The sequence below is a fragment of the Sciurus vulgaris genome (assembly GCF_902686455.1).
Source record: "Sciurus vulgaris genome assembly, chromosome: 19".
In the NCBI taxonomy this organism is placed as follows: Eukaryota; Metazoa; Chordata; class Mammalia; order Rodentia; family Sciuridae; genus Sciurus; species Sciurus vulgaris.
In genome coordinates, this window is record NC_136480.1 from 21,341,329 (window position 1) to 21,351,562 (window position 10,234).

At 53.5% G+C, this 10,234-nt stretch overlaps 1 protein-coding gene across 2 annotated transcripts in view; it reads left to right on the forward strand.

Annotated features, from left to right (window-relative positions):
• EIF4E3 (eukaryotic translation initiation factor 4E family member 3) overlaps positions 1-9,844 on the forward strand; it is a 59,508-nt gene extending 49,664 nt beyond the window's left edge. For both annotated transcript variants that reach the window (XM_079122644.1, XM_079122645.1), the window contains exons 5-7: positions 673-739; positions 4,225-4,380; positions 8,436-9,844. In XM_079122644.1, coding sequence (XP_078978770.1) covers positions 673-739; positions 4,225-4,380; positions 8,436-8,482 — 270 coding nt within the window. In that variant the 3' untranslated portion in view covers positions 8,483-9,844. The remainder of the gene's footprint in view (positions 1-672; positions 740-4,224; positions 4,381-8,435) is intronic.
• Positions 9,845-10,234: the final 390 nt, after the last annotated feature.

Below are 10,234 nucleotides of genomic sequence, written 5' to 3' on the forward strand. Positions count from 1 at the left end.
CCCCTGCAGTCACTGAGGGTGCGGTTTGGGGAGACCAGAGCGTCTATGAGTCGTGGCAAGGGCCCAGGAGAGGGAGGAAGAGGACTGGTAGCCCCGGGTCCTGAACAGATGTCAGACTGCGTCAGTGGGTGCAGCGCGGCGTGGATGTGGTGGTCAGCTCCGGGGTTTCCCACGACCAGGAGGCAGGCAGCACGAGGCCGAGCCCTTCCAGGGAACCGCACACCGTCACACATGCCCCTACTCGGCACCAACGTTCTGTGTGGAGAGAATGGAGCCCTGCGTGTGTCTAGGCTTCGGTGAAGGTGGACTGCCCATCAGCGTCCTCTCCCTGGGTGACCTCTGATGTACTTTATCACATGCAAGGAAAGAGGAGGATTTGGCGGTGGCCCTCAAATGCCGTCGCTTCACATCAGGGAGAGGTGACCCCCTTGGAAGGCATGCCTGCCCCCGCCATTCTCCAGCCCTCGGCTGTCCTGGGACCTTGGCCACTCTTGTCCACCTGGGAGAGCTGTTCATAAGCCGGTTGCCACGCGCCCTGGTGGGCCTTGGCCCCACCAGGCTGCAGGCATGGCCCTGGGGTGTGTGAGGCAGAGGCTGAAGCGTGGTCACCGGCAGAGCAGCATGGTCTCACACTGTGTATGTTCTTGTCTGTCTGTCATCTTCCTGCTTCAGCCCACGGTTTGGAAAGAGCTGCTGTTGGCCACCATCGGGGAACAGTTCACCGGCTGTGCAGCAGCAGGTAAGGGAGTTGCCTCTCTGTCCCCGCCCTGTGAGCTCTGCCCAGGTGCCGCCTGCACAGGGCCACCTCTGTGTTGCTCTTGCTGCGTGTTTGGAAGTGAAGTTATTGACGTGTTGTTATTTTTCATGTGGTTGCAGGGTTCAGTGTTAGGTATGGATGTCCGTGTGCGTGTGCATATTTCCGTATGTGTACGGTCGTCCTGGGGTTCTGCACCCACGGATTCACTCAGTCACAGATCAGAGATATTGGAAAAGATAAACCGTGCCTGGATTAAACACACACATCTGTTTTTCCATGAACTTATTCTTGAAACAGTGCAGCATAACTATTTGCATGGCATTGATGTTGCTAAGTAACATGAATATAAGTTGCTATGTAATATAAAGGACCTCGAAAGGATTTAAGGGACAAGAAGGTTATATGCAAATACTGTGCCATTGATAGGAGGGAATTGGGCATCCACAAATTTTAGTGTGGGGGTCCTAGACCAATCCCCTGCAGATACCAAGGAGTGAGTGCACATTATATTCATGCATGCAGGTGTGTACACACACACACACACACACACACACGCACAAGCCTACATGTATGTCCATACATAACTCAACTTTGTAGAATCTACAACCATCTGTACAAAACAAACAGGCAGAAGGGAAAGACACACTGCCGTCAGCAGCCCTGAATGGCTGGTGCTGGTCTCCTCCCCTCCTCACGTCTTCTGGAAGGGGAAGGTGGCTTGGTGTCCAGTGGGGTTTGTGGGGAGGCAGGGACCCTCCATCCCACTCAGTCCCTGCCCCTTCCTTTCTTTTATTCTCCGTGCTCTTTGCTCAGAGAGGACTTTCCTGGGGCAGGGGTGCGCCCCGTCACCCCCCAGGGTCCTGCAGCTGGGGGCCACGAGTGAGCTCCTCTCTCCTTTTGGTGCTGGACGGAGCCAGGGGCCTCGTGCATGCTGAGCTCAAGCTTCCCCCCGACCCCACACCAGCCCCTCTGCAAACTCCTCAGCTTTGCTCTGCCCCATCCCGGCCCCACGCCAAGGAGCCGGCAGCTGCTCAGGTGGAGTTCCATTTCCCTCTTGGTCTGCTTGGGAGGCAGACCTTAGGATGGCAGCTCTTCTGCCCAGCTTCCCGTCAGGCCTTCGGTTGACCTTGTTTATATTGTTCTCCCTGTTCCTGCTGGAGGGCTTGCACAATGGCCTCCAGCTCCTCAGAGGGTGTCTGTGCCCCGGGCCCCTCACCATACCTCCCCGCTCCTCCCCCGCAGCCCCAGAGATCCCGCCTCGGTTCCACTTTCTTCCTCCACTGCTTTTTGTCCACTTAGGCAAAGCTTAGGTCAAGGTAAGAGTGTCCTCAAAGCCTGATTCCTTCTGGGTCAGCAGGGAGCGTTGGCAAGTTTACACGGCATCCTGTGTGACCACGAGCACCCCTGGGAAAGGAAGTTGTGTAGCAATCGTCCCGTTTCCAGAACCAGGAAAAGTCTAAGTGCTCAATGTCCCGCACCTGGTGAGGAAGGCCAGGTGTCCCAGGGCGGGGACCCTTCTGCTTTTCCTCCAGCTTGCTCTGCCCCTGGAAGCCAGCCGGCGAGTCCTTCTGGGCCACGTCTGTCACCTTGGGACAGTGGCTCCTCCTGGCTGTGCTGTCTCGGGCTGCTGGTTGATTTCCCGTACGCCTCGTGCATGTTTTCTGGTGGACCAGTGTGAGCTGGGCCATTTGACCCCACTCCGGAAGGGCCTGTGCTTCTAGCTACTCCAGGTCACCAAGGCCGAGCCCAGCCGAAACAGACGGGTCAGCCTGTTTGGGACCCACCCGTCACTTCTCCTGCTGGCCAGTGGTGCAGAAAAGTTTGTCCCAGGCCCGGGAAGAGCAGATTTCCCCAGAGCGCTGGTCTAGCAGCCTGTGGCCTCTCCTGAGGGTGGAATGCGGCCCAGCTCCCCCCGCCTTTATTTGTACATGAAATGTATTATTGAGCTCCAGCAACTGTATTTTTAAAATTTCAGTAAAAAATTGAGAAGCATGTACCATCATCGTCCACACCTTTTCTTGATGGGAGAGTCCATGTCTGCTGGCCACTATCAGAGGTGGCGTGGGGGCCTGTGTGTTTTTACCTTGTGTGACTGCAACGCACACATGCAAAGTCCACGCTTTCTAGAGCTCGGTGGGTGTTCACGGGGTACGCACGACCCTGTCACCAGCATGCAGACCAAGGAGCAGGACGTCACCAGCCCCCCGTCTCCCCTCGCCCTCAGGGGGGCCGCCAGTGCCACTTCTGACCTTAGTCCTGCGTTGCCAGTTCCTCTGTCGGTGGCGTTGCTGGGGTCGACATCTAGCCGGGCTCAGCCTCTTCCAAAAAGGAGAGAGGGCAGAGCGGCGGGAGGAAAGGGAGGAATCGGCCCGCTGAAGACGGTTGGAGATTAGACGTGCCTCATAGGAATCATGCTCGGGGGCCAAGGTGTCTGACCCTCCAGGAGACGCTGGAGAGGCGGACGGGTGAACGCTGGGGTTTGCAGGGTCCGGCAGATCAGGCGGGGCATGCTTCCCAGGTGTCCCCGGGGTGGGAGGTGTGCGGCTTTCCACGTTACCCACCGAGGCCGAGCGAGCAGGTGTGAAGAGCTGAGCCCTTCACAGCTGGGCCGTGGACAGGAAGGGCAGCAGTCAGGCCTGTGCTGCCCCCGCCTCGCTGCTGTCGGCCTCCGCAGAGCGGCCGCCAGGGCACGCGGCCGTGAGCCAGCCTCGCGGCGTGGCCACTGTTCTCGACACCCACGGGGCCACTCGGATCTGAAATCCCACTGAAAACACAAAGCCAAAAAGAAATAAGTAAATAAATAACGAAAATTCACCAGGAAGCTCACCAGCGCCGGCGATGCCTCCCTGCCGTCCACCGAGGGACCAGGGACGGAACCAGCCGAGCCTGGGGAGCTTCCCTCCAGCTCCACGCACGCACCAACAGATGGGCCCTGGTTCTCAGCCCACCCTTCAGGACCCCCGGAGGGACCCCAGGGAGGCACCAGAGGGCGGGAAGGGCTCACAGGGCAGGAGCGGGGCGGCAGATGTGCAGCGGGAGCGCGGGGCCGCCACACACACTCCCAGGCCCAGGCCCTGCGGCCTCCAGCAGGAGGATGGGGCGTTCTTGCTGTTCTCAGCTGAGAGACAAGGAACGAGGGACAGGTCGGCGCACTTGGCTTTCAGAGGGCAGGGGTTGTACAACCCGTGGTTGAGAAAGTGTCAGCACAGGGCAAGAAACAGACGGCTTTGGTAACACGTCCAAAGGGTAAATTACTTATCTGGACAGGTGTTTGGCCGGGAAACTTTGTTTATCCTAGTCCCAGGGGGAACAAGTCCACCGTGCTGTGCACACCACTGTCCCCACGAAGCCCCACTAAACCAATCCTCACAAGGCCTCAGGGAGCCCGCTTCCCCACCCCATCCCTGCTTCAAGGTGACCCCACGGACTTGCACGGTCTCAGTTGTTCTCCCCCTCCTTCCCCGCAGATGACGAAGTCATAGGGGTCAGCGTCAGCGTGCGGGACCGGGAAGATGTCGTCCAAGTCTGGAATGTAGACGCCTCCTTAGTGGGCGAAGCGACCGTTTTAGAAAAGATCCACGAACTTCTGCCCCACATATCTTTTAAGGCCGTCTTTTATAAACGTAAGTGGTTCATTTCCAGTTATTATTTTGCAACTCATTCGAGCATCCTTTCAAAGGCGAACACTGTTGCAGAGGAGGCGGAAGCAGAGCCACCCGAAATCCTATCATTCGCGCAGTTCAGCATGTGTTTTTGTAAATAAGCCAGTTGAGTCTCCAAAATGAAAAGGGGGTTCTATCCCTGCCTGACTGCGTGACTCCAAGGAGGAAAGACACATGGTGTGTGCAATTTCAAAAAATTCAAATCCAAACTCGAATTTGTCCTTCTCAGGAAAAAAAGAACAAATTACACTCCATTGGAAACAACAATAGCAAAAAAATGTCATTATGTGAGCTGGCAGGTAGATAGTCAATCATCCCTCGTAAGCAGGATGTATGATGCATGACATCTGTGCTGGCGGAGTCCAGCCTCCTGAGCAGGCGTGACTGACTCCTCCACTCCGGGGCCCATGCTCTCTCGCGATGCTGGCTGGGACCCAGAGGAGCAGGACTCCGCGCACAGTGCTGGATGTTAGCGGTGTGCAGATCTGTGTGGCCCCTTCGTCTCCATCGTGACCCACGTGCACTGCTGTTGTGTGTTCTTTTGGAAAAGTCATCTTTCGCTTGCTGAAGGCTGCTAAGCCGGTGTTTGCTAGACCAAGCTGCAGGTTACACGTTTAACCATCAGTCAGAAGGAAGAGCCGATGGCCCTAAAGATGCGATAAATTTCCTGAGTCCCAAACTGTCCCCAGAGTCACGAACCCATGTTTTGTTTTGTTTTTGTTTTTTAAACTACTGTATTTCATCAAATCTAAGATGCTCTTGATGATGAGAGGTTCCATTTTTTTTTAGTACGACTAAGGAAAAAAAAAAAAGGAAAATTTTTTTTTAAAAAAGATTTTCCGTGAAACTAAACACACTGTCGATTCCGGATACACAGGGGTGGGTGGGGTGGGAGCATCTTGGAATTGCTGAAATACACATCATCATCATCTTGCGTTTTTCCAACTCCTTGTCAAAAAGAATAAAATAGCAAATTTTGCTAGTGATTGTCCTGGTACGATAGCTAATAGGAAGCCAAGGCCCAGGTAGGGACTTGTCCAGGCAGGTGCAGACAGCTCGGGCTTCACCTGGGGCGACCGACAGGCGCTGCAGGTGCTTGGGAGGCCTGAGCCTTTGAGTTTTAAATGGAAGGTTAAATAAAAAAGGAGACCCTGCGGAAGGTGTTTATTGGCTGTGCAGCGTGGAGGGTCCAACTCTCTCGACGCCATCTTCAATCTGTAGGCCACATCGATAGCTTCGTCCTCAGATGTTAAGGGCCTCCAAGGCTCTTTTCTATTCCACGAGACCCACAAGAAACTCAAACGGGAGTGGGCTTCCTGGCCGTTTACCCTGGGCAGCCCCACGCTGACGCAGGGAAGAGCCAGCAGGTGCCCAGAGCCAGGCCCGGGCCTTCTCCCTCACCCACCCTTCTTTCTCACCTAAGCGTGGAGGTTGTCGGTAGGTGATCGCCAAGGTCCCTTCTTCTTCAAATCCTAAGAACCGGGAGCCACGGTCAGCAGCAGGAGCGTGTTTACGAGGTGATGAGGCTGCAGCGTGCTTAGGCTGGTCAGTGGGGCCACGGCAGTGACCAGGGAGCTGGGGCAGCACAGGAGGACACATCGCCTGGCTGTGTGGCAGCAGGTGGGGCAGAGGAAAGCCACACAGGGAAGGCGCATCCACCCAGCCAGCTGATCATGGCGGTTGGAGCCTGAGGGTAGGGGTCAGGGTAGGTCAGGCCGTGAGCAGTGCAGAACGGGCAGCGGTCTCAGCGAGACCCAGACCCAGGGGCACCGGTGAGCACTTAAGCGTCACCTCACCCTCAGAATGTGGAATATGGAGAGGGCAGTGCTGGCTCAGCAGGGGCTCTGCAGGATTCCCAAAACCAGATCCACAGCCCCAGACGTAGTCCCAGCCAACCTGGGGTAGAAATAGCCACCCGGCCTTTCCTCCGACTTGAGTGTGGCAGCTGGGTGACAGTGGAGCTTCTGTGCAGGAAGGACACCGGCATGTTCTGTCATGGCCTCTTGCGGGTGGTGAGGACTGAGCCATTGCTATGATGTCAACACAGATTGATTGAGGGAGTGAGAAATGCGATGTACAGCAGACACCGTGGGGCAAGCCTGGAATCTCAGCCATTTGAGAGGCTGAGGCAGGAGGATCACAAGGTTGAGGCCCGCCTCAGCAGCTGAGCAAGGCCCTAAGCAATTTAGCAAGACCCTGCCTCAAACAATAAAAAGGACTGGGGATGTGGTGCAGTGGTTAAGCGCCCCTGGGTTCAATTCCCAACCAAAAAGAAAAAAGAAAGAAAGAAAGAAACGCACAGTGTACAGATACCCCCAACATAGACACACAAACACACACTTATCCCGGGCGTGACAGAGGTCCTCTCTGAACATAGGCGCAGGCAAACCAGCAACCGGATCCAGGTCTCCCCCTGCTTCCCTCTCCTTCCCTCCTCACTGGCTTTTGTGTGGGTGCTACAGAGGCTAGTTTTTACAGTTTTGAATAGTTGGCAAAGAGTCAAAAGAATTAAATTTTGTGAAACATGAAAATTCTATGGCTTTCAAATTTCAGAGTCCGTAGTTTCGTTGGCTTATACAAGTGCCCACTTGTATCCGTGGTGTCTAGAGCTGTTTTAATGCAACAGGAAGTGCTACTTTCAGGAAAAGTTTACTGGCCCTGGGCTTGGAGATCTGCAGTCTGTTCCCCGCCCACGGTGCCCTCCGGGACCCCCTCTCAGTACACTGTTGGATATGGCTATAAGATTCGTGCGCCTTGCAGCATTTCTGTTAAGGCCAGCCCAGGCTGTCCCTCAGTCCTGGAAGCCATCAGAGTCTCTGGATGGTCTGTGTCTCTGGTCTTACCATGTGTAGACCAGCATTGCGGTTCTTCTGTGGCTTTTCTGACAGCAGAGCAGATGCTTCATTGCAGGCCACACCAGGCTTCCTTTACTGTCTGCCCTAGAACATCTTTCTTAAAAAGAAAAAAAAAAAAAAACAAAAGCAAGCTCAGGGAAATATTTGTAAAGCCATAGCCACAAGAGTGCTAAATCCGTCAGATTGCAGGCCACTCCTAGCATTTTGACCGACCCCAGGTAGCCCTGGGAGCCAGACAGCACGTCTCCCCTGTGTTATCGAATTGAAGGGAACGTCAAGGTGGTCCTGAAGCACTGCCTGCTTCCTCCCCAGCAATCGTCTGAAGAATAGGGTATGAGGAACAGGGAGGCCTTCAGAAGTAAGGTGTCAGCCCACCCGTGTCTCCCTAGGACACAGGGCCAGAGGGGACAGTGGGGGTGGGGGTGGGGACAGTGTACACAGGATCCTGAATCTGCCTGGCTCCATCATAACCCGCTCCACAGTGACCAGTAGCCAAGTCCAGAAGCAGGTTCTCAGGCGTGGCCTTTGCCCTGGAGGACCTGCTACCCCTAGGTCTCCCGTAGGTCTCCTCTCTCCTGTCTTCCGCTTTAAAAGTCTTTGGAAATATTTCTGGTAGCATGATTTTTGTTTACTCCATTATCAGGACTAATTTTGAAGCCAGGTCATAGGGCTGAATATCCAGCATGGGTGAGCAAGATGGGGAGAGAGGAGACCCAGCCGTCCCATGCAAGTCTAGGCAGGGGGCAGAGGACCCTCGTGCTGCCTGGCGTGCTTCTTGTGCTGTTTCACTTTGGTGCCACTGTGCCCTCTGCTGGGCTGGGCTCCTGAGTGGCCGGGTAGGGCAGGCCACACCCGTGCGTCTTCTGAGCCCTTTACCTGCAGCCCCACGTCTGCCCCTCATCAGCGCTGGGGATGCGTCACCCCGAGGCCCAGCAAGAAGAGACAGGCAGCACGCCCCTTGCTTGCGGATCCGTTTTAATCTCCATGATTACGCTTCCTGGGAAGTGCACGCCCTAGCTAGCAGTTACTGGCAAAAAGAGGTATTTGAGCGCTGGCCAGGATTTGGGGAAGCTGAATGAGATGCCTGGAGGAGGGTTGGCCCATCCTTTGCTTAAAGTTTTCTTTCCTTTTTTTCTTTTTTTGTTTTTTTCTGTCCTTTAGCCCATGAAGAGCATCATGCTTTTGAAGGTGGACGTGGAAAACACTAATTGCACTCTAGAGAATTCTTTGTCCTTTGCTGATTGGTTTTGGAAACGGTCTTAACAGGAGGGAGAGTGAAGAGAAGACCTGCCGAAGCCCGATGCTGGTCACTTTAGAGTGGGTTTCTGTCCTTGCAGAGTGGCAATTAGGACTCACAGTGGCAAGAGCAGCGGTGGGGTAGGGAGGGGGCGGTGGCTACCAGATCACCTGCTTTTTTTTTAAATTTTTTTTTTAGATTTTTAAATTCTCTGTTCTTTTCACTCTGGGTATTTTTGTTTGTTTATTTGGTTTTTTTTGTTTGTTTGTTTGTTTTGGGGGGCTGTTTTGGCCCTTTAAAATTCTTTATTCGGGCTAATTATTGTTTTCTACACTCCATGTAGAAAACCCCTGGTTAATGAGACTCTGCATAGCTGCCTTGGAAGTCTCGCTTGCTAGCGAGTAGGAGCACTAGCTGGGGGGAGCCTGGCTCCTGGTTGGTTGCTGTGACACATTCCTGGGAACCATGATCTGGCCATTGTTTTTTCTGTCCCAGGGAAAAGAAAAACCATACTTAAACTGATTTTGCACTGACCTCACACGCATCTCTTATTTTCCATTTTAAAACTTTTTTTTTTTTTTTTTTTTTTTTTAAGCAGTAAAAGGAAAATAACAGTTTGCCTAACATGAAAACTGTAAGCACGTTTCAGTGGCAGAGTAGAAATCACACTCCAGGTCTTTGGACCCTCGGTGGAAATGTGTCTAACCAGCATTTCAACTGGGCCTTTCCCACCGACAGCTCAGAGCAGCAGCCCGGGGTTTCTCCCAGTGGCAAACCTGCTATTTCCCACGTAAAGGGGAGTTGGTATTTTTTTTTTTTTTAATTTAAAGCTTCTTCCAAAGTTCTGGTGTGTCGCTCCACTTAGGACTTTCCAAATCACCTCTGTCATGTTTTGTTGAAAGTCCCCGGGCCCCGCTCGCCCGGGGGTGGTTTCCGATCCTCCCCGGCCTCTGGCCTGGCAGCCCTCCCTCCACCCACCTAGGACAAGGAGCTCAGATCCGTTTCCAGGATACACGCGAGCATTCCCAGAGCTGAGCTTGCAGCGCATCCTGCCCTTGCTAATTATTGGGATTGTTGAATACCTTGTAATCACTACCAAAGAAACACCGCGAAGGAAGTGGCCGCGTGGGGAACACAGAGGCCCACTCAGAACATGCCAGTCCCCTCTCCCAACTTGGCCCTGCTGGGTGCTTCCACCTGGGCAAGGGCAGGTGCGGGAAGCGCCCGCTCCCTCCTGCTTGCCGGAGGCCTGGGACTCCCAGTTCCTGTCCCTGAGAGAGGCAGCTAGCTCTCATTCCTGAGTAAGACTCTCCCTGCGACAGCGGACTCTCTGTCCCCCTCACTCCGTCCCTGAGCACATCAGCACATCACTCCGTCCCTGAGCACATCATCCTCAGACTTAGTTTCTACAAGTGCTTTTTTCTAAAACTCGAGTTTCTTCAGCAGTTTCAATATGAGGCATAAGAATACTGAGTCCATTTAGCAAAAGTCTGGGACTTCTCTCCCCAAACGATGTACGTTTCTCTGAATCATTCAGCTGATTTAAAAATTATTCCTTGAGGATTTTTTTTTAAAAAAAGTTATTCTGGATGTGAAATTCTTTTTTAGAATATACGTATTTTTCTGATTGATTAGAAAAGAGGATAAAATTGACTTCGGGGTAATTGTCATATATATTTCCATAAGTAAATGGATTTTGAGGAATTTTTATTTTTGGACTTTA